This window comes from Coptis chinensis, chromosome 3, assembly GCF_015680905.1.
Source record: "Coptis chinensis isolate HL-2020 chromosome 3, ASM1568090v1, whole genome shotgun sequence".
NCBI classification, from domain to species: domain Eukaryota; kingdom Viridiplantae; phylum Streptophyta; class Magnoliopsida; order Ranunculales; family Ranunculaceae; genus Coptis; species Coptis chinensis.
In genome coordinates this window covers 20,633,472-20,660,645 of record NC_141458.1, presented here as the reverse complement: position 1 = coordinate 20,660,645, position 27,174 = coordinate 20,633,472, and the positions used below count along the sequence as shown (strand labels likewise).

Below are 27,174 nucleotides of genomic sequence, written 5' to 3'. Positions count from 1 at the left end.
TTGTTGTAATTTAATTTAATTTTGTAGATGCATGTTTCTTCTTAATCATCAATAAACAATCTTATCAATTTCTATTTTATTATATATATTTTTTAATTTAAACTAACATATATTTATATAAAATAAAAGTTCATTCATATTAAAAAATATATATTGCGTTACATAGTCATAGAAAATAAAATGATTAACCACTCATAATTTTTTCCATTACAACACCCAACCACTCATATTTTCCACGCACTAAACACTTCAATAGATCAATACCTTTTCTTTCAAGGTTTGCTAACTTTTTCAGCTCTCTAGCACCATCACAACCATTTGGGCATGGTATCTGTGCATAGGGGCAATACCTATACCAATGATCATCACCACAACACGTGCATATCAACAAACTGTCTCTCTCTATATATATATTCCATACCAGGGCATATATCATACATGCATTTCAAAAATCTTACTTCTTCACCATCTTCGTTACAACTTCTACATATGAGCATATAATATTGGCAATGTGGTGCTTTAGGACACCTTGCATTCATATACTTACATGATAATGCAAGGTGTTTTCTTGAGGTGCAAATTTGACACCTCTCTTGATCGAGTGTATCAAAATAACATGATTGTTGAGTTGATTCGCCAACGTCGGTATATTGGCTAGTATTTTGCAATGATGAAGGAGAAGCCATGGTAAAATAAAATGGTTGTAAAGATAGTTTTGGAGTGTTGGGTGAGAATGAAGCAATTTGTGAAAATTTTGACTTTTAACTCGATAGCGCGTGACAGTGGTACTGGCGCGCGTGGTAGACCATACATTATTAAAGTTTGCGTCCGATATTTGCAACCACCTAGAGTTGCTCAAAATTTGCACCAATTTCTTCAAATTTCGCCTTCAAATTTGGAGGTGATACTACCACCATCTAGAGATGCTCTTAGAATCCATTTTTTCTACAATTTTTGTAATGCTTAGTTTGCTTCTGGCCTTATCGGTGCATGCCACGTGTACAACTAACAAACAAAAAGTAGTGCAAAACTGGATACTATTATCAATTACGAATCTACCTATTTTGCCCTCTTCTGCCACCACCTCAAAACCCATCAATCCACCACCACCCACGAGCCAAATCGTACTCGTTTTTTAAAATTCAGATCCAAATAAGTGGGAACTCCTCCAATCAACTTCACTTGTCAACTTGGCTAAAATTTGAAAAACCAAAACAAAACCTTCAATACAATATGAATTGTGTAGTCTGATTTGTTGCTAACCATTAGAAAGAACAATTCAATTTCATCTTAAACTTTTGAACTTCTTTATATTAACCTTCTCCATTTTTTGAACTGCATGCTTAAAGAATAAATTGGGTCAGAATGGAGAAGAAGACAATAGGGTCACTAAAGTAATTTTAATTATTTTTATAATATTTATTTTGCCTAAACATTGTGTGGGCCATTACTAGACAAAACTATGTTCAGAAATTTCAAAAATGGGCTCTCACTTAGTGTTTATTTGTTGGTAAAACTATTAGTACTTAGAGCATCTTTAGGAGAGACACTATCCTAGCATCAAAACCAAATTTCAATAATTTGGTGTTTTTTCATCTTCAGGAGAGACACCTTTTGATAAAAACACCAAAGCAAACACCAAATAGGCCAAAATTTGGTGTTTGTTTTGGTGTTGTATCAAATCTCTCTCACGGTTTTGGGAAAACCGCGTGGTGTTTCAAACACTGCATGGGCTTGGGCTAGAGTATGGGCTTCAATGACGCGGTTTTGCAAAAACTGCATGGGCTTGGGCTTAAAAATGAAGAGAGCCACGTAGGACACATGGGATTAAAAGATGGTAGCACGCGGTGTGCGACACACCGCGGTTCTGGAAAACCGTGTGGGCATGGGCTTCTATGGTGGGCGTCTATGGCGTGGTTTTGCGAAACCAGTGTGGACTATATGGCGCGGTTTATCCAAAACCGCAGCATTTGATGTCAAATTTTTTATATCACTCTTGAAGTTGGTTGGTGTAAGTTTGGTTTGGTTAAAAAATTTGATGTTTTTTTGGTATCGCTCCTAAAGATGCTTTTATAAGAAATTATATATATATATATATATATATATATATAGTCCTTCTTTTAAAAGTAGCTACTTAAATTAACTTAAAAATAAATATATAAGTAAAACTTCACCTACAATATGAATTTAAACCTATTTTTTGTTGGATATTGTTTCGACCAAATATGATCAAAACATTAAGTGGTGACGAAAGAGATTAATAACGTAGAAAAGTAGTGAGAAATGTGATGGTAATCAAGAGAATAATGAGACTGTACCTTTCGGTTGCCTACGTATCCAAATTATCGATGAGATCAAGTCTTAAGAACATAGTTCTGTATGAAAAATAATTTAGTATTTATATAGGTACAGTAGAGACTCCTTGTAGCTCAGGTATTCTTGTAGCTTAAGTAATTATAATTGAAATTGAATATAACTCTCAACTGATAATTATCTCTTTGATAAGAAACGAATTTGGACATAAATTAATGTACGTTAGTGGCAAGCCATGTGGCTAAGGTTCAACCTTAGACACATGAGTTAATGGGCATGTACATTGATCCATGGTATTGTAAATTGGGCTTTAGCCCTATCGATTAAATGAATAAAAATGGAGACCCCTACTAATGGACGTTTGCCACGTATGTGGGGGTCGAAACACAGCCCCCCTCTTTGGCATGCGAACAAAGTTCATATGGCAAAGAAGAGAAGAAAAAATCAAGGAAAAAATGGAAAAAGAAAAGAGTGAGCGGAATGTATAACAAAGTGTCGTGTGAATATAAACGATAGGAAAATAGACTATCAGGAAAAAATCGATCGTGAATTATTGTGAACGAAATAATGTCAAATTAACATATATGGGATGCAATGTAGTTAAATGAAAGATGACTGAAGTGAGAATTGAAATGAGTGGCACAGAAAAAATTGCAAAAGAAATTGATGGCAAAAACTGTACCGAAATAATTACATAATAATAATAAAATTGATTATGACTACTCATGCCAGTAGAAGATTTATATATATTAGGATTAGACAGTTAAAATTAAATGTAGGGGCAGTTTAGTAATAATAGAAAGAAAAGGAAGTTAAAAACGAATTGGATTCGAATGTAAAGACTTTAGCAACTAAAACTGAATGCCAACTTCGAATTAGATAATAATTCGAAATAGATAAGAATTTGGATTAAATAAGAATTCAGATTAGATAAGAGTTTGGATTAGATAAGAACTTGGATTAGATAAGAATTCGGATTAGATTAGAGTTTAACCAGCAACGTAAAACTAGATCGACAAAATATTATATAAGTGCGGGCTAAGCTCCATATACAAAACAGTAGACGGGAAAAAAAAAACTAAGTAGAGAAAGATATACAAGGGTGAGTGATATGGCATGGCAAGGTAGCAGGTGATGAGGAATCGGAAATCAAGTTTCGAATCAGTGGAGACGTTTATGCGCAGACAACGAAAAGGAAAAGGTGAAGCCGATGCATGCATGGTATTCTCTTCTTCTCTCGTTCGTATTTGACATCTTTATTTATCGTCTCCTTTACTTGCTCCAAAATTTGGTAATCAATTCCAATTATAGAACTGAAGTTACAATAAAACACCCTTTACTGGTTTCACTTAGGCGTCTGCTCAACACAGGAGGTTTTCACTTCCAGTTCATCCAGTATAATCACGTGATGCACTTTTACTGTTTTTTTGTCCAATGCACTTGGATAATTTCAATTACATAGTTAGTTTCGTGTCAGGGACCTCACTCTTAATTCATGTGACATCCTCATGTTTATGTTATGGCATGAAGCTGCCTTAGTACACTAATAAGATATACATCATCAGGATTCTCTTTTGATCTCATTGTTACTTTGTTTGCCTCTTCTCAAAACTATAGGCGTTCCTGCCTCTTCTCACAACTATAGGCATGACATTCAAGTATTCAACCATATGAACCTCATCGATTAATTATCAAAGCACAACCCACGCTGACCTTAAAAATTGAGGTAACTTGCTGGAAATGTAAGTGGGATAATTGGGGCAAAAAATTGTGGCAAGTGGGGTATATATTGCTACTGTTGAAGAGAGTCATATCAAACAAAAGGAAATCTATTAACTAAGGAACCAAAGAGATAAAGACAAAGTAAAATGGGAAGGCATACAAATAGCGAACAGGAGCTTAACTTAATATCAATGAACTTTATGTATGAGGGAAACTAATCTAGGAATTGTATGTGTGTTTATAAAACACTTGGTGGGTCTGATCATTAGAAATTTACAAGTCTGTCATCAGAATTGTACTTGCAGGAAAAGAGGATCTGGGAAGATGACATTATTGACACAAGATGAGCCAATGAGGAATTCAAAGATGTTGATGGAAAACACACTGCCAAGCAAGTCGCAAGAACGAAGTAACCACCGAAAATTGACAAGTACCATCTCATGTAACACCATGCACGGAGGGAAACCGTGAAACATGTTAAAAGGAAGGAATTAACGTTAATTTGTAAGCTGTCGAGCATATTAACAAAAACAGTGAAAGAAATTCGTGGATGAACGCGATTTTTTTTTTTGTAAGTGTGACGCCCAAACTACGAAAAATTGCGGAGATTATGACAAAGTGGTGTCAATGACTTCTGATAGCCATATAAGGAGTATGCCAATATTTGTTATTAGTTATTTTAAAATTTGGTTAAGTCAGAAAGACTAACGAAAAGTTTATTTTTGTCGTCATAGGTAGAAATGGCAGTATGACGGGCGAAAGAAATTCACGAAAAGGCCGTGAAGAAAAAGTTTCGCTCCATATGATCTCAATGCCTTAGAAGAAATAAAGAAGGTGAAGAGAATTTTTGCTCAGAAATTTGACGTAATGTGAATTTGCGCCACACAGAGAAACGGCGGTTTTACGAGCAAAATATATTCACAAAAAGTCGATGGAGAAAAGTTTCGTGCAGAAAGGTGTCAATTAATGTCATGGAAGAATTAAATAAGCTGACAGAAGTTTCGTTGAGAAAATCGGCTTAATGCCTTAGAAAAAATAATAAAGCTGTCGGAAAGTTTCAATTCTCTCGGAAAAATTGGCTCCATGCCTTAGAAAAAATAAGGAAGATATAAAAAAAATTCGCTTGGAAAATTTCTTGGAGAAAGATCAGCATAATGCCTTGGAAAAAATAATGAAGCTGTCAAAAAATTTCGCTCGGAAAATATCTCGTAGAAAGATCGGCACAATGCCTTTGAAAAAATAATGAAGTTGTCAAAAAATTTCACTCGGAAAATTTCTCGAAGAAAGATCGGCACAGTATCTTAGAAAAAAATAATGAAACTATCGGAAAATATATAACCTAAAGCGCTAAGCGAAGCGAAAGCAGAATTCGAAGAAGAAAACAAAGATTTAATCGAGCGACCGTAAGACAATTTACAGAGACAATTGATTAGGTAATTGTGTGAATGTAATACCATAGAGCTAAAAATTCTTTTGATGAAAAATAAAAATAAAGTATGGGTTTGCTATTGAATATTGTTGTAATGTCAGATAACGTACCTGTGGAAAACTGACAATGTTATTGATTTATGTAGTTGAAATGAAATAGAATGAGATGCCCTCATGTAGAGAAAAATGCCCCAATGCTAACTTAACTTGGCAAAATTAGACTCAGCGAGCATAAAAACATTCAAACTTAAACTGACGAAGCTAAACATGGTAACTTGGACGGAATTTGTCGTAGCAATAGTAACGGACTAAGCGATTGTAAAACGTTCAAACTGAGACTGACGAAGCTAAACGTAGTAATTTCATCAGAGTTGTTGTAACGAAAGTAGCGTACTAAGCGAGCGTAAAAGCGTTCAAACTTAGACTGACGAAGCAAATCATGGTAACTTCGTCAGATTTTGTTGTAGCGATAGTAATGAACTAAGCGAGCGTAAAAGCGTTCAAACTTAGACTGACGAAGCTAAACGTGGCAACTTCATCAGATTTTGACGTAGCGATAGTAACGTACTAAGTGAGTGTAAAAGCATTCAAACTTAGACCAACGAAGTTAAACATTGTAACTTCGTCAGATTTTGTCGTAGCGATAGTAACGAACTAAGCGAGCGTAAAAGCATTCAAACTTAGACTTACAAAGCTAAACGTGGTAACTTCGTCAGATTTTGTCATAGCAATAGTAACGAACTAAGCGAGCGTAAAAGCATTCAAACTTAGACTGACGAAGCTAAACGTGGTAACTTCGTCAGATTTTGTCGTAGCGATAGTAATGTACTGAGCGAGCATAAAAACGTTCAAACTTAGACTGACTAAACTAAACATGGTAACTTCACCAGATTTTTTCGTAGCGATAGTAACGTACTGAGCGAGCGTAAAAGTGTTCAAACTTAGACTGACGAAGCTAAACATGATAACTTTGTCAGATTTTTTTTCATAGCGACAGTAACGTACTAAGCGAGCGTAAAAGTGTTCAAACTTAGATTGACGAAGCTAAATGTGGTAACTTCGTCAGATTTTTTTTGTAGCGATAATAACGTACTAAGCGAGCGTAAAAGCGTTCAAACTTAGACTGACGAAGCTAAACGTGGGAACTTCATCAGATTTTGTCATAGCAATAATAAGGTTGCGATGGAAACATAATTATACCATTGGAACTGAAATAAAATATATATATATATATATATATATATATATATATATACCAAATCTTGTAAAGTGCAAACATAATAACGGAAAATAAACTACTGAACTAGAAACAAACGAACGAAGTTTTGTCCGTTTATTCTTTCAGCTTGTCTATTGAATAAAGGATAGTATGGTGACGAGAAATTGTGACGAATCTTAAAGTTAAAACAAAATTGTCAAATTTCTTCGACGAAGTATTATTTGTCATTGTCAGAAGTCAACGATGATGGAATACCAAAACAGTAAATAATGTCATGCTATAAGAAATTTTTAACGTCTAAAGCATGGATAAGGCCTTCCGCTCACTTAGTAAAATAAGTTGTTGCGACGAGCAAGAAACGAACACTACTAGGGGCTCACAAAAATAAACCAACAATGTCAAGGCCCCATTTCGCAAATGACCAAGGTTTATAGATTGGATGATGCTTCATCGCGGGAAGTTTGACCCATATCATATATCTTGTTTTTGACAAGGCACACACTTCTCGGAGAAACGTTTAACATCTTTTGGCATGTGTGCCCACCAATACCATTGGGTCATTGCTCTATGAGCGAGACTTCGCCCCCTTAGAGTGGTGCTCACATAGTCCTGAATGAATTTCTTCGAGGCTTAGTAAATCGTTCATTCTTCTCAAATAATGAAGGAGATGATTGAGACTTGTGTCGCTGCGATAGAGTTTTTGGTTATCAGGAATTCGAGCATCGTCAGCTGCATGATCATCATCGGTAGATACCGAGATATTATCAGTGCCAAGCTCGTTGGAATCATCTAACAGCATAAGTGGTTAATCCAGTGCCGCTGCGATAGAGTTTTTGGTCATCAGGAATTCCAGAGCATCGTCAGCTGCATGATCGTCGTCGGTAGATACCGATACAGTATCAGTGTCAAGCTCGTTGGAATCATCTGACAACATAAGTGGTTAATCCAGTGCCGCTGCGATAGAGTTTTTGGTCATCAAAAATTTCGGAGCATCGTCAGCTGCATGATCATCGTCGATAGATACCGAGGCAGTATCAGTGTCAAGCTCGTTGGAATCATCTGACAGCATAAGTTGTTGATCCAGTGTAGTTTTGACAGCGACGACTTGATTGTCCACGGATAAGTATAGGATAGAATCAGGATGTCTTACATCATAACGCTGATACGACACAATACTGATAGATGCAAAATTTCATGCAATTCATTGAATTAAGTTAAGATAAACGACCATTTTATCATCGTGAGCCGTGTATTATCATTCAAAATGGCTAGCGACTAACTTAGAATAATTAATCATAACTTAGTCGCCCCAACTAAAGAGTTGTGCACATACCGCAAATGACAGTCGTACCCGGCCATATTATTTGAAGCGTCAAACCCAAACGTAAATACATTCTCAATTATATTTTCATTCAGCTTCAAGATGACAAAACCAATACCGGAGCCAGACTTATTATGTGAACTATCAGTGTAAATCTAGTAATCAGCTGATATATCCGATAAGTATTTTAAGTCATCGCCTCCGAGAGGTAATGACAATTAGGGATCGACGTGTTCCTCATCAATGCGAACTATCGGTGTAAATCTAGTAATCAACTGATATATCCGATAAGTATTTTAAGTCATCGCCTCCGAGAGGTAATGACAATTAGGGATAGACGTGTTCCTCATCAAGTAATGCGTTCGACATAGGAATATCATCAATAAGAAAATCAGCCACTAGCGAAACCAAAGTTTGTCTCTTTTTAACTGTATGAGTGGCAGAGACAATGTTGTAAGCGTTAAAGTAACTTTTCCATTATGCGATTCGATCCGTAGACATTGCGAAAAAACTTGCGCAGCGGATATTCTATCAGTATAAACTTCGACGATTCCGTCCTTGAAATAAGCTTAAGATGTCTAACAGCATGAAATAAAGCCAATGCAATTTTCTCAATACAAGAATGCCTCCATTCAACTAATATAAGAGTCTTACTAACAAATAATATGAGACGACAATATCATGTTCGCGATGATCGTCAGTAATTGCATTGGGACCTTGAGCTCTTCTAGTATTTGTCATAACTTTTGCAGAACGTGATCGAGAGTATTGAAAAAGAACCGCAGACGGTGTCAATTATGTTTTGACCAAATATGATCAAAACACTAAGTGGTGACGAAAGAGATTAATAATGCATAAAAGTAGTGAGAAATGTGATGGTGATCGAGAGAATGATGATACTGTACCTTTTGATTGTCTACGTACCCAAATTATCGATGGGATCAAGTCTTAAGAACGTAGTTCTGTATGAAAAATAGTTTGGTATTTATATAGGTAGAGTAGAGACTCCTTATAGCTTAAGTAATTGTAATTGAAATTGAATATAACTCTCAACTTATAATTATCTCTTTGATAAGAAACGAATTTTGATATAAATTAATGTACGTTAGTGGCAAGCCATGTGGCTAAGGTTCAGCCTTAAACACATGAGTTAATGGGTCTATATTGATCTATGGTATTGTAAATTGGGCTTTAGCCCTGTCGATTAAATGAATAAAAATGGAGACCCCTACTAATGGACGTTTGCCACGTAGGTGGGGGTCAGAACAGATATGATATACTCAATATTAAGATCATCTCTACAAAATTTCAGCACATTTGGAAACCTCTAATATTAGCAAAAAACAATTACAAAAATTCAACATTTCTAGACTGTTAGATTTCTTTTTAAAGATGACAACAATTTTTATCTATGTTAGAAGTTTCCAAATGAACTGAAATTTTGGGAGGATAATTATTATGGTGAGTGTTTCATAACCACGGAATATTAGATTTGAATTCATTTTTTAGGTGAAGTTTTACGTACGTACTTTTTTTAAGTTAACTTAAGTAGCTACTTTTTAGATAATTACTATATATATATATATATATATAGTAAGCAAAATGGATAGACAAAGAGTGGTGAGGATTTTGTGGGGATCTGTGTTGGATGGAGACACGTGTACAGGTCTAGAGCATTTTGAAACCCCTTTGAAGATGATTCTCAATGAAACTTAAAAGGTTTATTTAGTGAAGTAAATGCTCTATAAATGAATTAAGAGTTATCATGAACCTATAGTTATCTTTCAAATACACTTCCGCCCTCTAATTAATTATCTTTGGTTTAAGACCTTAATGAGCTTTCAAGGTTGTTATTAAAAAAATCTAATCCTTATAAACCAAACCAAACCAAACGTTCTCCCCCTTCTAAAAAAACGTCTCCACCTCTTTAGAATAAACGGCTACATTCATCTCCTTCACTTAATTTTTGTGTAACTCCTCCATTAAAAAAATACATTGAAAGTAGTGGGCCTCTTCAACTCCTCTCTGGTTTTGTGTTTTCTCCACCTCTATAAATTGTTACTATTTTTTTGTTTGTTTTACTCCTCAAATGAAAGGAAGGTTGTGTCATCACATCAATCTGGTTTTTAATGTCGTCCCTGATCAATTTACTTTTATTTGATATATCTTTCTTATTATTTCTACTTCATTTTGTTTGGGGTTCTCTTCATTTTCTCAGTATTAATTATAATCCTTTGTCTATTGTTTTTAGTCGCAAGTGCAAATTTTTGTGTATTTTCTTAATTGCCTTGATAGCAAATTTAGTTTGTGTGCTTTACTGACGTATGTTATTGGTGTTTGTTCAAAGGTTTTGAGAAAATGCTCTTCAATCGTCGGTGATAGCAATCATGCATCTATTCTCCCTCTCAAATCTAGCAACGTCTCAGGTAATCTAGCAACGCCATTTTGTCCATGTTTTTTTATGTCTGTTCAATGCTACCAGTGAACTTTCTAATACCATAATAACCTCTTATTATATTATTAAAGCCTTGGTGAAAAAAAATATATAAAAATGAGCCCAATTAAAAATATTTTCTCTTCCAAGAAGACATAGAAACAACTTCAAACACTCCCATATTCCTTCCTTCTTTGTCTCTCTCTTTTAAAGACTTTAAAACATTACTGTTGCAATACAAAAGTACCCCAGGGAGCGTTTTTTTTTTTAATGAAAACTAAGCAATGGGTTGTTTATATATTATGATTTGGTTGTGAATTGGTGGAAATGGATTCTTTGAAGATGCGGATATGGGCAGGCAAAGTATCGGCGCCCAGTTAGAAGGAGGTTTTCTAATTGGATATGGGGTTTATTTATATTGTTTTCAATTGTTTCTTTACTTCTCTTTGTTGTTCATCATAATCATCAAGAGAAGATTGAACATCATAATCATCATAATCATCTTTGTTGTTCAATTGCTTCTTTACTTCTCTTTGTTTTCAATTGCTGCTTTACTTTTCTTTGTCGTTTTATTTTTTTAAAATTCATTTTGTTGTTTGTTTTTATCTTAGTTAAAATTTATATTACTTATCACTATATATTGGAATTTGGTCAACTGAATTATTTAATTTGAGCTCATGGAAGTTTGAATCTATTTTCTATGATGATTTAGAAATTTGAGTTTCTATTTAGGTTTGTTAAAGTTCAATAGCGATGACATGAGATGAATCATGGGGGTCTAAAACTCTAATTATATTCAATACGGTCTGCCTAACGAGTAATGAATGACAAATTTACAAATTTATTCTATCGCTAGGCATTCTCTGAGAGTCAGAGGGACAAAGGGTGAGGGATAATTAGTTTATAAGGGAATCCAGTTAGACCGTTATGGTGGGCTTCTGGGTTCCATTAGTGCTTAAGCAAGGAGTGTGTTCATTTTGAGTTGTTCTATATGAACAAACAACTTTGAATAAGCTATTATGAACAAACTGACGTGGCAGTGCAACATTCATGTTGTAGTGTCAATTTATCTTTGCAACGTGGATGTTGCACTATCAAATATCACTACAACATGGATGTTGCACTATCAAATCACACTATTTACCTCTGCAACATGGGTGTTGTACTATCAAATCTCACTGCAACATGTCAAATCCCACTGTTTACCTCTGCAACATGGGTGTTGCACTATCAAATCTAATTCTGCAACATGGGTGTTGCACTATCAAATCTAATTCTGCAACATGGATGTTGCACTATCAAATTCCATTATTTACCTCTGCACCATGGGTGTTGCACTATCATGTTGCCCTATCATTTCCATATTCACATACATGCATACATACTTAATTGCAGGGCCAATACCATTTTCCAAGTCTTTCTATCTTCGTCAATTTCTTGGAATTTTTTACAGTCATTGTTTATTGGGTGAATCGAGATTCCAATTTCAATATTTAATTAAATTTGGTACTTGCAATAGTCTTTCATTTTTTAATTTTAATTTTTATTTTTATTAACGATACAATTATACAATTCCAATTCACGATCACGTTTGGTAAGTTTAATTTTCATTTTCATTTCATATTTTAATTTCGAATTCAGCTATTTCAGTTTAAATGAAACGGTGCAAGCCTTATTTATGGTTGCGAAATGGTTTTAGATTGCATCGTTTAACTTGGATAACTAATAAACTAATGCAGATTGTTGTGTGTTTTCTGCTTACATACATTTCGTAAAGACCATTATAGGAATCAAAGGTTTTCGTAGATTTTTTGTTTTCGTGGCATTCTCGACTGTTAGTACTACAATATTATTGAGAACTGTTGATGTAGTCTATGTGCTCAATCTTACTTTTATAAACCACGGGTCACCGAGGTGTTAAATATACTAGGTGTGCGAGTATATTGGAAGAAATGACAACTAAGTTTAGCTTTTTTGCTGCTTCTAATTCAATGGAGGTTGCACTAACACTAACCGACATGGATAGCTTTTTGAGTTTATATGTGATGGTGGATGCTTCAGTGAAAAACAAGAAAGGTTGGTGTTCTAGACACCCAACCCACCCCCTATCTCAAGTTGATATGCATTCAATTGATTTTTCTTTATTCTGACATAGTTGCATGTCATTTTGTATATTTCCAGACTCCAATTGCAAGTGACGCTTACAAAGACAGTTGTGAAGGACTGTGCAGACTTGGTGTGTCAAGACCTCATTAGACTTCCTAATTGACTTTTGAAATTAACAACTAGAAATGAAAAGGTAAGTATGTTGGAAAGTGTTCCCAGGTCATTTTCACATATTATCTGTTACTGATGCTTAATTTTTAACTTTTCTTGGGTGAAAATGTTCCATTTATCAAAGAGATGGTGTAACAGCCAAGACCTGTGCTCTAGTTGTATGTGAGTTAATGGACATCATCCCAGATCTGCAATGGCGCTAAAGAAATATACCAACTTCACATAATATTTTAGTCATGCCTTTATGTAAAAGAAGAGTTATTTTAGTGGGGATAGTTAACCCTTTAATAATGGTGGAATGACTTTGTAATGTTATTAATTTTGGGGTTGAATTTTCAGGGTTTCGAGTCAAAGCTTCAATAGTCTGTTTTGCATGATAACTGACTTGAGAAGTAAACTCATGTGCTCGATGTCGTAGTCTATTTTTGTTGAAGCACTTGCTTGGTGAAGAGGCTTTGTTATTTCAGTTACCAAAGAAAGTTAAGACATGATGAATCTTCATAATTATTTTTATCCATAGCTAATTTAGGAATGTTTTGTATTTTGCATGTTTGCAACATTATTATGGCATGTAGTCTTTTACTTTGAGTAATTAAACACATTTGAAAACATGCAAAGAAAAGAACTGGTTCTGCTAATTCAATATTTCAATGAGGTTCAGACTACAAAGAGAAAACTGTAATTACTAGATTTTATCTCATGAAAAGTAACTCTATGGGTGTGTTTGGCAACTAGGATTAGAATATATTTTCGAAAATTAAGAATCGCCCTATTTGGTAACTTTTTCTACACTAGAATGGAAATCTCAAATCCCCAAAATCAAGGAATTGTAAGTTTCTATAAGGGGGCATAAACTTGAGATTTACATATATTTAGAGCATCTCTAGGTGGTGGTGGTATCACCTGCAAGTTTGAGGGCAAAATTTGAATAAAGTATCCTCAAATTTTGACTAACTCTAGGTGGTCGCAAATATCAGACACAAATCTATATGTAGGGTCTACCATGTGCACCATTAGTAATGTCGCACGCCATTACCACTAGTTAAAAAAATAAAAAAGAAAACCCACGTGACATTCCCACTGTCGCGCCAAAAAAAAAAAAAAAAAAACAAACAAACAAAACCCACGCGACATTGGCAATAGCGCGCGACATTAGTAACGGCACGGTATGTTGATCAAAGTCAAAAAAAAAAGTTTGGGGGAACATTAGGAGTGGCTCACGACATTACCACTGTCGCACCACATCCTCATCCGAAATCCCAAATTTGTTTCCACGGATGCGGCTAGACAGGTGATACGACCGGATTTTGCTTCTACCTAAAGTTGGTTTTCTGCGAAATTTCGAGATTTGGAAGCAAATTTGAAAAATTTGGAGGTGATACTACCACCTAAAGATGCCCTTACGAATTTTAACTACTTGAAATTGTAAGTATTGGAATTATATTTTCAAATCCAATTCCATAGGAAACGATAGCCTTGAAAACAACTAAACAAACTTCTTTTTATAGTCCTAATAAGGTTTTGCCTTAATCAAGTAGTTTATTCATATCTATCGTTTGGTTATGTGAGTGTGTCATTTTACTTGACAATATGGCTCATAATGTGCTGAGACTACTCAATGTAATTTTATTTTGAAGATTAGAAGATTGTCTTGAAAATCAGTATTTATTATGTGCCCATCACTCGAGAAAGCGGTGATTATTTAACATTTTTCCACGATTGATGTACTAGACAATGTTTTGTATGGTTGTATATCAAGTTATGGACAAGTTCATCAAAAAGTGTTGAAGGCATGGTAGAGGCATAGTTAGTGAATTCAGCGAAATTCTCTGAATGTACTCGGAAATTCGGAATTCCGGTTCAAGGGGAAAAATATGGAATTTCGGAATGTACTTAGAATATGGTGGAATCAGGGACGGTATTCTGGTTTTTGGATTTGTCGGACTTCCGAATATTCCAAAATCGTGAACCATGGTAGAGGACGACGTCCATGTCAAAAAAAATTCCTTAATAGACTTTCAATTGTTTTTGTTCATTTCTTTCCCAAAAATTTATGTATAGACTCTATAATAATGATTAGGTATAATTTATATACCCCAACTATCATTCATGTCAGACTAATCAAATTATTTTGCACATATCAAATGTTCAGTTCATTACAATTTAGCTTTCATCTTTGTAACCATAAATAAAATATTATATGCATTTAGAAAAAAATGAAATTGCATAACCGTACCAAATCAACGTTTTATTGTAAGATAGATGGCGAAGGCTTTAACTATCAAAATGCACAATTTTTTTTGGTATGAGACACCACCACATACGGACATCCACATAATAAACAACCACTAGTTTCAAAATAAAATATCTACAAATTCCCACTTAGGCCACACATTTGAAAATACTTTGGTGTACTAAGATTAATGACACAAACAACATAATAAGCATCTCGTAACAAATCGTGCCGTAGGCATATACTAGGTATCTAAATGAAAGTTTTTTCAGTAATCTTAAATGGAGTATAATACTATCTTGAAAGTATATATACTATCTATCTATACTATCGTTGTCATTGCATAATTTTGATTGCACCCCCTTAATAAGGCAATAGTACAAACCAAAAAAACATGTCTAGTTTATGACTGTGTTGATTCAATATCCAACTGTGCATTTTAATCATTCTTCTTTATAACCAAATTACACTTTTGTTCATCCAATCACGAAATGTTGCAAAACAGCACATTTTTTTTTCCTTCAAAAGATGTAGGTGGGTCCAACAAATCTTAAAAATATTTCCCCCATTTTCTATTTTCATCATTTTTTTCGGCCTGCGGATGTCTTGATTTACTATTGGTTTGAGGGGAAACATGCATGTGTTGATGTAATTGGAGTCTCTCCGTTTGTAGGGTTGGGGAATGGTGACTTTGAGGTGGGAGAAGCAGCTAAGAGAGCAGCGACAGGGAAGACGGTGAAGCATGAGGAAACTTGCATGGCTAACCAGCATTATTTCATTCCGTTTAGTTTCGACACTTTCGGTTTCTTGGAACAACAGTCTGTTGAGCTTTTGAAGAGACTTCAGAAAGTTATGAACAGTAACGTTATGACAAATTGATTCTATTCTAACGAGTTTTTTAGAAGGATAGGATTTCTTTATTGAGAAAAGACTTGCAAAGACGGTTTTTTTGCGACGCTTGTCCTAATTATTTGTAAAATTCTTCATCAGTATCAATAAAATTTTCACTCAAAAAAAAAAAAAAAAAAAAAAAAAAATGTCAAATTATTAACCAATGGCCATTTTCCTCCATTAAATCCTTCTTTCTCTTTCATCTCCAAAAGGTAAATTTAGACTCAATTACAGTTTGGTTTTTTCCAAACAAAGAAACAACGAGAAACTGAAAATAAGTAGTTAAAATTTTTCCATTTGAGGAAGTTTTTCATCCTTTCTTTGCATTTTTTTTAGGAAAAAATGTTGTTGTTTTGTTGAGTTCCCAAATTAGTGATTTTTGTCCTCAAGTGAGTTAGGATGGTCCTACCCCTTTAAACGGGGCAGGACGCTACCAATTCTCAAGAAACTAATGTTAAACTTGTTACTTGTTCATCGGTAGAAAAACAGTGGCTAGTAGACACATTTGATCAAACAAATGTATGTAAAAATGTAAAATGGAAGAAGATTCTTGTTGCGCAACATAGGACCAAATTTGCACATGAAACATACTCTCTACAACTAATAGTTCTTGCACGTTAATTAAAGAAATGATTTTGTAATCGTGCTTCCCTTTCCGTTTCCAACTTTCCATGTTCTTCTAGAGATAATAGAGCATGCACCAGATTTACACACGTTGCTAATCTTTTGTACTACATAATATATATATTATTATTTTGAACAGAATTGAAATGCTTTAAAATGTTTGGAATTAAAAACAAAATTAAAAAAAAAAACAAATTGCCACTATATGGCAGTAGTACTTTGCTGACCATTCATAGTATTATATATGGAGTAATAGTGTAATACTATACTTACCACGAGTTTTACGAACAAACAAATAAACTGCTGTGGTTACCCAAATTTTCTGAAAATATGCTGACTAGGATTTCCACTAACAAAACTAACGAAAATGAAATATGGTTAACTGATGAGAGAAAATAACACCAGTTATCATCTTTCGTATAGTACTTGCCCTTTTTACAAATACCAAATCCCATATCTTTTCCATATCTTGCATAAAATTCAATGAGATAATTAATAGAGCTAAATAACATTTCCATTATAGACTTCTCAACTATGAGTTAAGACATCTCTAATGGGAATATAAATTGTTTAAAGTGTAAAATTTACACTCAAAATATCAAAAATTTGTTTTCAATGGGAAGTATAAATCCCAGGTGATAAGCTAATAATGAATAGAGAGCGTAGAGAATTTCCCATCCAGCTATTAGGTAATAAATATCTCGGGCGTCACTTGAATTACGTCCCAACTAAAAACAAATTCGAACGTGTCATAAACTCACGTCTATTTTATTTATTTTTGAGAATTGTAACGTTTGCGATGGGCAAAAACTGTTATTTATTGAATATGTCAGTTTTAGTTGCCCACATACGTTACTCCAAGTGATATGCGTTTGGTTTCTTTTTTAGTTAACCCAATTTGGGACAGACTTTGACTGTTGTTTTTTTTTAATTTTTTAATTTTACAAACTTATAAACTTTATTGTATTGGATATTATTTTGGGTGTGAAAACTATTAGTGTGTAAGAAGAATTGTAAAATCCTAATAACACTTATGTGGAGGTGTATATATACATTCTCCATTGGAGATGCTCTTATAGACTAGTTAATTGTCTTATCAACTTCACTCTCTTCAGTTTCTCCAATCTCCTCTTGATTTATAAAATCACTTAGTACTTCTGCCATTGGTATTCTAATGGTGACAAAAATTGAAACATTGTATTGGAAAATAATTAAAAATAAAAAACACATTTGATAAAAGGTGCTACAAAATACAAACTACTTGTGAAAACAAATGTTGTGTGTTAGAAATAAAAATGGGATACAATATACTGCCATTTATCAATTTTACCAGGAGCTAAATGTTTATTTTTTTTTATTTTGCTTTAAAGAGCCAAATGACTAGATAGAGGCTGGAAAAATAAAAAATCGTGACAGATGAAGAGAAAAGAATTGTAAAGGAAACAACAATGGAGGGGTGCAAATTATTTACACTTTGTCGGTGGAAATCCTAATCAGCATAGAGATTTGTTGGTAAAACTACTGGTACTTATAGTATTACTCCTCTTTATGTTATAGTAGTAATTCTTAAAAGAGGTTATAATAATTTAGTATTTAAATTAAAGTATTATATATATAATCTAGTATCTATACTATCGTTGTCATTGACTCATTGCAATATTGCATAATTTTGATTTTTGATTGGCCCATTAATAAGGCAATACTACAAACCAAAAAAATAGGTGACTTTATGTGTTGATGCAATATCCAACTGTGCAGGTTAATCATTCTTCTTTAGAACCAAATTACACTTTTGTTCATCCAATCATGAAATGTTGCAAAACAACACATTTCTTTTTCCTTCAAAAGAGGTAGACAAATAAAAATAGGTGGGTCCAACAAATCTTAAAAATATTTCCCCCATTTTCTATTTTCATCATTTTTCTTAATTAAAAAAAAAAGTCAAATTGTTGACGAATGGCCATTTTCCTCCATCAAATCCTTCTTTCTCTTTCATCTCCAAAAGGCAAATTTAGACCCAATTACAGTTTGGCTGTTTTTTCCAAACAAAGAAACTGAAAATGGGCAGTTAAAAAATTTCCATTTGCGGAAGTTTTTCATCCTTTGTTTGCATTTTTTTAGGAAGAAATGTTGTTGTTTTGTTGAGCTTATCGAAATTTTTGTTGACGACGTAATCAATATAACATTTTGTCAGGATTTTGTTTTTTGTTGGGAAACATTAATTATGAGGTTTTTAAGCATGATGGGAAATTCATTTGGATGTTCTGCGTCTGGGGAACGTTTAGTTTCTGCGGCGAGGGATGGTGATCTTCAAGAAGCTAAAGCTTTATTGGAATATAATCCTAGATTGGCGAGATATTCCACTTTTGGTGTTCGTAATTCACCCCTTCATTACTCGGCATCTCAAGGCCACCATGAGGTATATGGGCGATACAATTTATCTACTTGAGTTTTTCTTCTTTGTCGAATTAGTCTTCATTTAATGAATTCTGTTTGGGTTATTCTTTCTTGCATTGTATTTGTAGATTAACTTTTTGGTTTCAAAATAGGTTCTTTGCTCGAAGTCTGGAATTATATATATATATATATTATGAAAATAAACAAAATATGAAAATAAACCGTTAAAATATGCATATTTTAAATTAATATTTATCAAGGAATTATCGATTTTGGGCAAGAAATCAAGTTAGTGTTTAAAATAGATAGCAGGTAAAATGATGATATCTCCATTCTAACGAGAAAACAAACCGACATTCCATGTAGTTTAAGTGATGTATATTGGTGTAATTGTGTTTCTTATTTTGTTGAATAGACAGCATTGATGCAAGCTTGTCAGCATGGTCACTGGGAAGTTGTTCAGATTCTAGTTCTTTTTAAGGCCAATGTAAGATTGATTTCGTCTTAAATTGTGATACAACTTGGTAATTTAGTTTTTATGAATTGGCTTGAAATTAGTTGGTAACTCTCTCAGAGATACTTGGAAATTGGATTTTAGATTCACAAAGTGGATTGTCTCAATGGGGGTACAGCACTCCACTTTGCCGCCTTAAATGGGCACTCACGATGCATTCGTCTCCTCCTTGCTGATTACATTCCCAGCCTCTCAAACTTATGGAGTATCTTGAGAAAGAGACCTACTGGAGAGTCTATAACAGAGTTTGAGGAAGGGTATGGTGACATTTAATAGTTGTGTCTATGCCTTAGTAATTTCTCTTTGTGGCAAACTGACTTGTGGTATTTTCGGTTTTTGTAATGTTGTTAGCAGGATTCTCTCTAAAATAGTTAACAAATCGGCGGACGGAGGTATCACTGCCCTCCATATGGCAGCATTGAATGGGCATGTTGAAAGCGTTCAGCTACTCTTGGATTTAGGAGCTTCTGTATTTGAGCTCACTGCGGAAGATGGGACGACAATTGATCTGATTGGTAACCCATTTTTCCCTTACTTAATGTATGAATGTTCTTCTTATTTCCAGTATAAGTGAATAAGGGCATCTCCAATGGGGGTGTAAAATTACACCTCCACATAGGCGCCACCTAGGTGCTATTAGGATTTTACTACAATTGTAAATTATTGTAGAGTCCATAAATATCCACTCTCTATTGTTCCCAATGGAAAAGTGTAAAAAAGTTCAATTTTAAACTCTGACGTCACTTCAAGTGACATCCCTCTTTAAATTAAAGTGGGACGTCACTTCGTCCGAGTTTAAAAATTTTAAATTGTAACTTTAGAAATAGATAGGGACGACACTCCAAGTGACGTCTGAATTTGTTTTTACTCAGACGTCTGTTCGAGTGTCGCCTGGGCTTTTTATTAGCTGATAGCGAGAGGGGGAATTCCCCACCCTCTCTATCAACTAATACTCTATTATCTACGGTATAACACCCCCATTGGAAAGAGTTTTTTGACATTTGGGGTGTAAAATTTCCACTCTATACGGTTTACACCCCCCATTGGAGACCCATTGGAGATGCCCTAACAAACTAATCAACACATTAATAGTTGACTGCAGAGATATTTAATTCTTGTTAAGCCTAGATTGATTGGGTACATATTGACATGTATTGGGAGTGGGGATTATTTAATACTTTCTTTTTCTTTATCGTTTCCATTTTCATTGTGTTTGGATTTTTGTTTTATCTAAGTTACATTGACACGGATACGTGTGTCATATACAATGTGTCCGACACAGGCATCGCGGATACGTATCGGACACGGATTATTTTTAAAATTTGACGTTTCCTTGTAACACAGTTTTTTTTTATAGAACTTGTGTTCGCTTGAATCATAATCAATAGTAAGACAAAAGCGAAATTATGGGAAGCGCATTCTCAGTAACAGAATATATATGATTTCATCTTCATCTAATCTGTACTATGCCGATTTAAACTGAAGTATGAATTGTAAACTAAGACCGTATCCCCACTCAGGTGCAGGAAGCACTCCACTTCATTATGCTGCATGCGGTGGAAATGTACAATGTTGTCAAGTATGTTTTGTTTATTTATTTTATTTGTGTTCTAACAGTTTCTTATAATTATGCTGAATGAGTCTTAAATTTCTCCGAATTCTGGACCCAGGTTTTGATTGCTAATGGTGCCAGTCTGATTGCTGAAAATGCAAATGGGTATGTATCTCCTCTACATATAGCTTCTTCAATGGTAAAAACCCATATTACGTGTAGGACAAAATATAAAGTTTTTATTGGTTCTATACATGTTACTTGGCTTCTAGTTTCTAGAGAAAGGGTTTAACAAGGATTGAATCAAACTCTTACAAATATAAATGAGTTGTTAAGGAACAAACATCTGAAGTAATATTGGTAGATTTAGTACTTCAAGGAGATGTATTTTCTTACTTCTCTTTTTACAATAGAAGGACATTGTTGGATCAGTCATTGGTAGAGTTAAAATATCTTTCTTCAGTTGGTATTGCCAGAACGAGGCGTTTTCCTTCAAGCTTCTGCATAAATATATAGTATTGTAGTTGGTAACAAAATCCTCCCAAGTTAGTTTAGTGACAGAAGTACTAAGGGAGTAACAAAATTTGAAGAATCCAGACTCAAGAATTTTCTTTTTTGGTCTTTTACTTCGGATATTACCATGGTGCTGCTCCATGCTAGCATTCCGCTATACTGTAATCTATGTTGTATTGTCCGTGCTTCGAAAAAAGTTCTGTGTTAGTTGCTTTAGGTACTCTGATTTTTCTAGGGGTCTGTCTTGTTCTTGCTATAGGCGATCATAGATATTTGCCTTATGACGGCATATACCTCAGAAGTTTCAGCCTTTCATTGGCAAGAAACTTTTATGTACTTCAACTTAAACTGGTTCTGTACAATAGTGTTCTTATGATTTTTCTGTGGTTAGTAGTTGTTTTTGGGTTCTGAACGAATCAATAACAGACAAAGGGGTCTTAGTAACGAAAGTGGTATTATGTACAGCATAAACTAGTCAACCATATAATCCGCACCGTCTACCACATTCCAAAGCATCATCGTAGTTTCCTCCATAGATATACAATATCTCTTGCTTGGCATTTATTATTTTTTGTGTCATATAACATATTCTCATATAACACATAGCTTATACTACTACTAATAAAAAAAATTATATACTAAACCCAACGGATATATAAATAAAATTGTATTAGTGATGCCCAAAAATTAAGGTGGCGTCTTTTTCTGTTGTAAAGAAAGGGAAACATCATGCATCGGGTCATTATATTTATCTATTTTAGTTAGGGATGCCACATACAGATAAAAGTGATCCTTGAATACATATGTATCTGATCACATATGTAAAAAAGGAGGATTTTCGATGCGAGACATAAAATCACATCTCTCCGTGGCACCTGTGTTAAGCACTCCATGTTTCGGGTCTTTAGCAGGTCTATTGATAGAGATCAATCCTTTATTCCCAGATGCGTTGACATTCTCATTCTAGTTACGGATGAAAAAGATTAGAGATACAATAAATTATCCGTTCTCCTCCTTCCTTTGTTTTGTTCTTTGCTGTCATTTTTTTAGGATGAAAAAAGAAGGAAAGAGAAAAAATCATTCTGGGGATAACGCTGCATTTATTGGTGCGTACGGCAAGGCAATCCTCATCCATTTTTCACTACTCCCCACACAAAAAATTTGCTGGAGACTAAATCGGAAAAAGAATCTCTTGTGAGTTCATCTTGAGCGGATGAGATCATTGAACTAGAGTCATTGCTGTCTGGATCAAATCCGTAACCGCAGAATGAAGTCTTTGAAAGAACAAGAGAAATAAAATACTCATTTTGAATAAAAAGAGTGCAGTAGGTTACTCAAATTTAAAAAATAAGACTACATTATACACATCCATATATGTCAAAATCAATAGTAGTGCCAGTAAATAGAACTATTGTCCCTTTTTTGACTTCAGTGATGCTACATATTACCAAACAGACACTCTTCTAACTGAAAGCAAATAATTTCTGGGTATATGTGTACTTATCACATTGCTGATTGACTGGTTGCTATTACTTGATGCGTTGTTGAGATGAGTTGTTTAGTTAGCTGTTGTTGAGAAAGCCTTGCTATGTACCTGTTCTCTTTTTTTTTGCCAATGAATTTAATCGTTCTCTTATTCTTTTTTCTCAATTCATTCATAGATGGACACCATTGATGGTTGCTCGTTCATGGAATAGAGACTGCCTTGAGGGAATTCTGTGCAAACCGACAGCAGGACGAAAGGAAATTGTCCCTTCTCCATATCTTGCCCTTCCTCTTATGAGCATTATTCAAATTGCTAGGTGAGTCAGGTGTATCTTCATGTTACTTCACATGTTGATTATTTGTTAAATCACTGGAACAGTTGGGTATTATGATCTTTTAGGGCCAGATAGGATTATCAGATGCATTTTCCCTTTATTTCTGTATAAAAAAGGCTAGGTTCCATTATGAAATATCATCAGGGAGGTTTTTCCTTTCTTTTTTTCCCCCATTAATCAGCAAAAGAAAATTTCCATTAATCAAAGCAACATAGAAATCCTCCCAAAAGGGGGGATCTGACAATATTGCCATGCACCCTTTTGTTTGACAATTTAACTTTTGTGATAGAAGAAGAGCTATTACACACGCAAGCCATCACTAAAAGTAATGGTATACTGCGGTGAGAGAGAGAGGTCACCAGCAGCGTAGTACCTCCTTTGGTAGGCACCAAGGAAGTTCTCTTTTTTTTTGTTGTAGTTGTTGCAATAAGTAAGCTGGGGTACGCAGAACCCAGTCGGATTTATAAAAGTATATTTCACTCTAGAATACATGGCACTTGCAGCATCATGAAGTACACAAGTCTCCAGTTGATCAGGATATGGTCCAAAGAAATAGATTATCAAGCCAAGTTTCAAAGTTTAAGAAGTTAAACTGCTGAGATTAGCCGAAGTGCGGAACTATGGAAGATAGCATGGAGATGTTATTTCTGTTTACTATTATAAATTGAGAGGGCATATCATATCAAATATACGTGCAGAAAAAATCTTGCCTATAACCACTATTTGTAACTAATTTTTGAGCTTTGGAAGTATATCATGGATAAATGCATCCATTGTTTCACTGTTCCATATTGTTAATGGTTAATTGATATTATAGTTGCAGTATGTATATTATGTTCTTTCTGGTAAAGGTATGTCGTTAAGTGCATGGAGTTTACTTGTTTATTATATATTAGGAGCATCCTAGTCAAAACCAATTGACAATGGATCGAGCGTCCTCAGAAATTCATATGTTATTATGCTAGGCTTTAACCCACAATGTGGGACGATACTAATATATCTCAACTGTTCTTTTTATCTTTTGTCCTCTTTTTGCAGAGAATGTGGATGGAAACATGGTGATTCACTACCCACATGCCTTGACCCATGTGTCGTTTGTCTGGAAGGAAAATGCACAGTAGCAGCTGAAGGTAAAATTTGATTTGTATGCTAGATAAACTTCGTTGGAACTAGCTGCTGCAATAGGGAGTTAGAATATTCTACTCAAACTATTGACTAGTTAGTACGAAACCAACTTTTCACTATGGCATAAAATGACTTGTAAAAAAATGTACAAATCTCTGCATGTAAATTATAAGGTACAGGTATATTTGTGCTAAATGAGTAAAATCGTGTTCCCTTGAATTAGTATTGAATTGTATTTTGAGTTTCTTTGAATACACAATCTGCTATTCTCAAGCCCCCAATCCTCTCAATTATTAGTTTAGTGAATTCTTTAACAATAAAGGCATCATCTCATCCCAAATGTTGGGTTTTTGTTAGCAATTCCTGATCCTTTTTAGAGAAAAAAAAAACAAAAGGCGTATCATTGAAATGAACTCTATCAGGACTCTTGTAGGAGATGGCAAGGGTTCACACAGGCTACTAACCCAACCCAATCTCCTTTGCGTGGAATTTAGACCAGCAGCATGGTGCATGGAAACCTAATGCCGGGCTGTGTAAATTAGTTTCCATTCTTAGCAACTTAGATTGCAGTATCTTTAAATTGCAAAGCTTTTTAATCTCCAAGTGATGTACGGTTTGACGCTTTGACTGCATCAGAATAAAACTTCAATGGAACCTTTTTAGAAAGAAGTAAAACAAAATTCTGAGTAAATTTTGCATGCCGTATTGATGCAGGTTGTGGACATGAGTTCTGCACTCGGTGCGCCTTGTACCTCTGTTCCACAAACAGCACATCCACCATCTCACATGGACCTCCTGGCTCAATTACGTGCCCTCTCTGCCGGCATGGGATAGTTTTGTTTGTCAAGCTTCCTGGTACAAACCCCACTGTCAAGGAAATTGTGAGATCAAGCTTGTCCTTAACTATGTGTGCATGTTCAAGTGAGACTACAGAGCCTATGTTGACCCAATTTTGTAAACCTGATTTCCGCTGCAACCCAATATCTCCTCTAGGGCCATCATCTTTCCGCACCCTCAGCTGCCAGAGGTTCCCATCCATGAAACTCAACTCGAGTCTTTGCATGGGAGCTCCAGATTCTAGTCCTTTAGTTAGTTGTGATGCTGACAGGAGATGGCGTAACCATGTAGTTCGGTGCCCGAGACCCAATTTACATCGATCGGCTTCTCATAGTGAGACCAGAAGATCCTGGTTCTCCTCGTTGAATCAGTATGTTGCTACTAGCAGTGGTGGCTGAGTACATATATAACAGTAATTAATCTCGCCCTTGTTACTTTTTTCTTAAAGATTGAATGGTTTCCATTATTTACGATTGAGGTTGATTCTTTTTGGAAAATGGGGTACTGAATGCCAAGCTTGTAAAAAATATCAAACATGTCCACGATGTATACAAAATGAAACTCCGTTGCCTTTTTTGAGCTCTTATACTGGGGAGTTAATTATTTCAGTGCTCTATTTTTGAGGATACAGTGGATTGTGCTGCGAAAGATTGTTTAAGAAATGCTTTTGGTTTTCATGCTAAACTAGAACGGCTTGTTCATGTCATTACTGCTAATATTGTATGTCAGTATTTGTGACAGTGCGAGAGAAAGACGGACAAAATTAGCAGTTAAATAGTCTTCTAGTCTTCAAGACTATTTCACTGAAACTCGAGTGGCACCACTGGGCCACAAAACTGAAACTCGAATGGCTGCAAAAACCAATTTAACTTAATCGCTCAAACTGCAATATTATTCTTTTCTGAATCCGACATCTCATCTCTTAAAAACGACATCAATGGTAGAAGTGTGCTACATTCGACGTTCGGTCGAAAGCTCAAACTTAGACCTTTACAAAACCCGCACCTTATGATCCCAATTGACACACGGTTTGGGTACAAACCACTTCTACGACTACGACCAAATAACTATTACGGTACTGCAGTGGCGTTCCCATGTGCAATCACAAAAGCATCAGAGCTCATTCAAAAAACCGTTACAATACACAGCCAATTTAGTTACTATCAGAAATGAAAATGAAGCTATCAAAGATGAATATCGGGCTTCAGTGTTAGATTTTTTAGAGGTCGATGAACATATGAGCAAGCTGAGGTTAGCTGACGCCGGATGGAGTCCAGCTCCGCATGCTGGACCCACTAGGTCCAATGCTGGACGCCTGGACCAGTGGTTGCACGCAAGAATGAGAAGGGTGTTGAAGGGTTAGTTGCTTTGGAGCCTCCTTATAGCAAGCACCCCAACCACCAAAATGTGTTTCCAATGGGGCTGCTAAAAGGCTCCTAAATTTTGAAGAAACCATAAACCCAGTTAAAGTTAAGACCTTCCCTAGCAGTTGTTACAATAAATTTCAGAAACAGATGGTATAGTTTCTACCGTCTGTTGGTAATTTGTGGACAGACGGCAGAAATTTTTCCGTTTGTCTCCCATTTTAATTAAATGGATGGACAGCAGAAACTCTGCCGTCTGTACAGCTGTACACTGTACCTGAAGAAAAGAGAATTGTGTGTGTTTTCGTAAGAGAATTGTGTGTGTTATCGTCTGGACTATACGGACGGCAGAGTTTCTGTGGTATATATGTTAAATTGCACTTTGCATCGCAACGGGATAGGACTATACGCGTTTTATTTATATTTTAAGACACGAGTTTTAGATGCGCTATTACTAAGAATAAACTTCTGCATTATCAGGCCCGTTTTGGGTCAACTGGATTACGCATTTACGCGGAAGATAACACAACTAAAATATTTTTGCCGCCAGCTCTGACTACATAGTTTTCCATCCTAACTATATTGAAATT

At 35.0% G+C, this 27,174-nt stretch overlaps 1 protein-coding gene across 2 annotated transcripts; it reads left to right on the top strand.

The window, feature by feature from the left end:
• Positions 1-19,214: 19,214 nt before the first annotated feature.
• Positions 19,215-25,806, top strand: LOC147508543 (putative E3 ubiquitin-protein ligase XBOS32). Of its 2 annotated transcripts, none has more exons than XM_086601014.1 (8): positions 19,215-19,346; positions 19,458-19,630; positions 19,728-19,888; positions 20,894-20,952; positions 21,044-21,090; positions 23,100-23,240; positions 24,297-24,388; positions 25,098-25,806. In XM_086601014.1, the coding sequence occupies exons 1-8, from the start codon at positions 19,284-19,286 to the stop codon at positions 25,616-25,618; spliced, it is 1,257 nt and encodes a 418-aa protein (XP_086457140.1). In that variant the 5' UTR covers positions 19,215-19,283; the 3' UTR covers positions 25,619-25,806. The 2 variants fall into 2 exon arrangements, with proteins under 2 accessions (XP_086457140.1, XP_086457139.1); XM_086601013.1 differs by having other exon boundaries at positions 19,725-19,888.
• Positions 25,807-27,174: the final 1,368 nt, after the last annotated feature.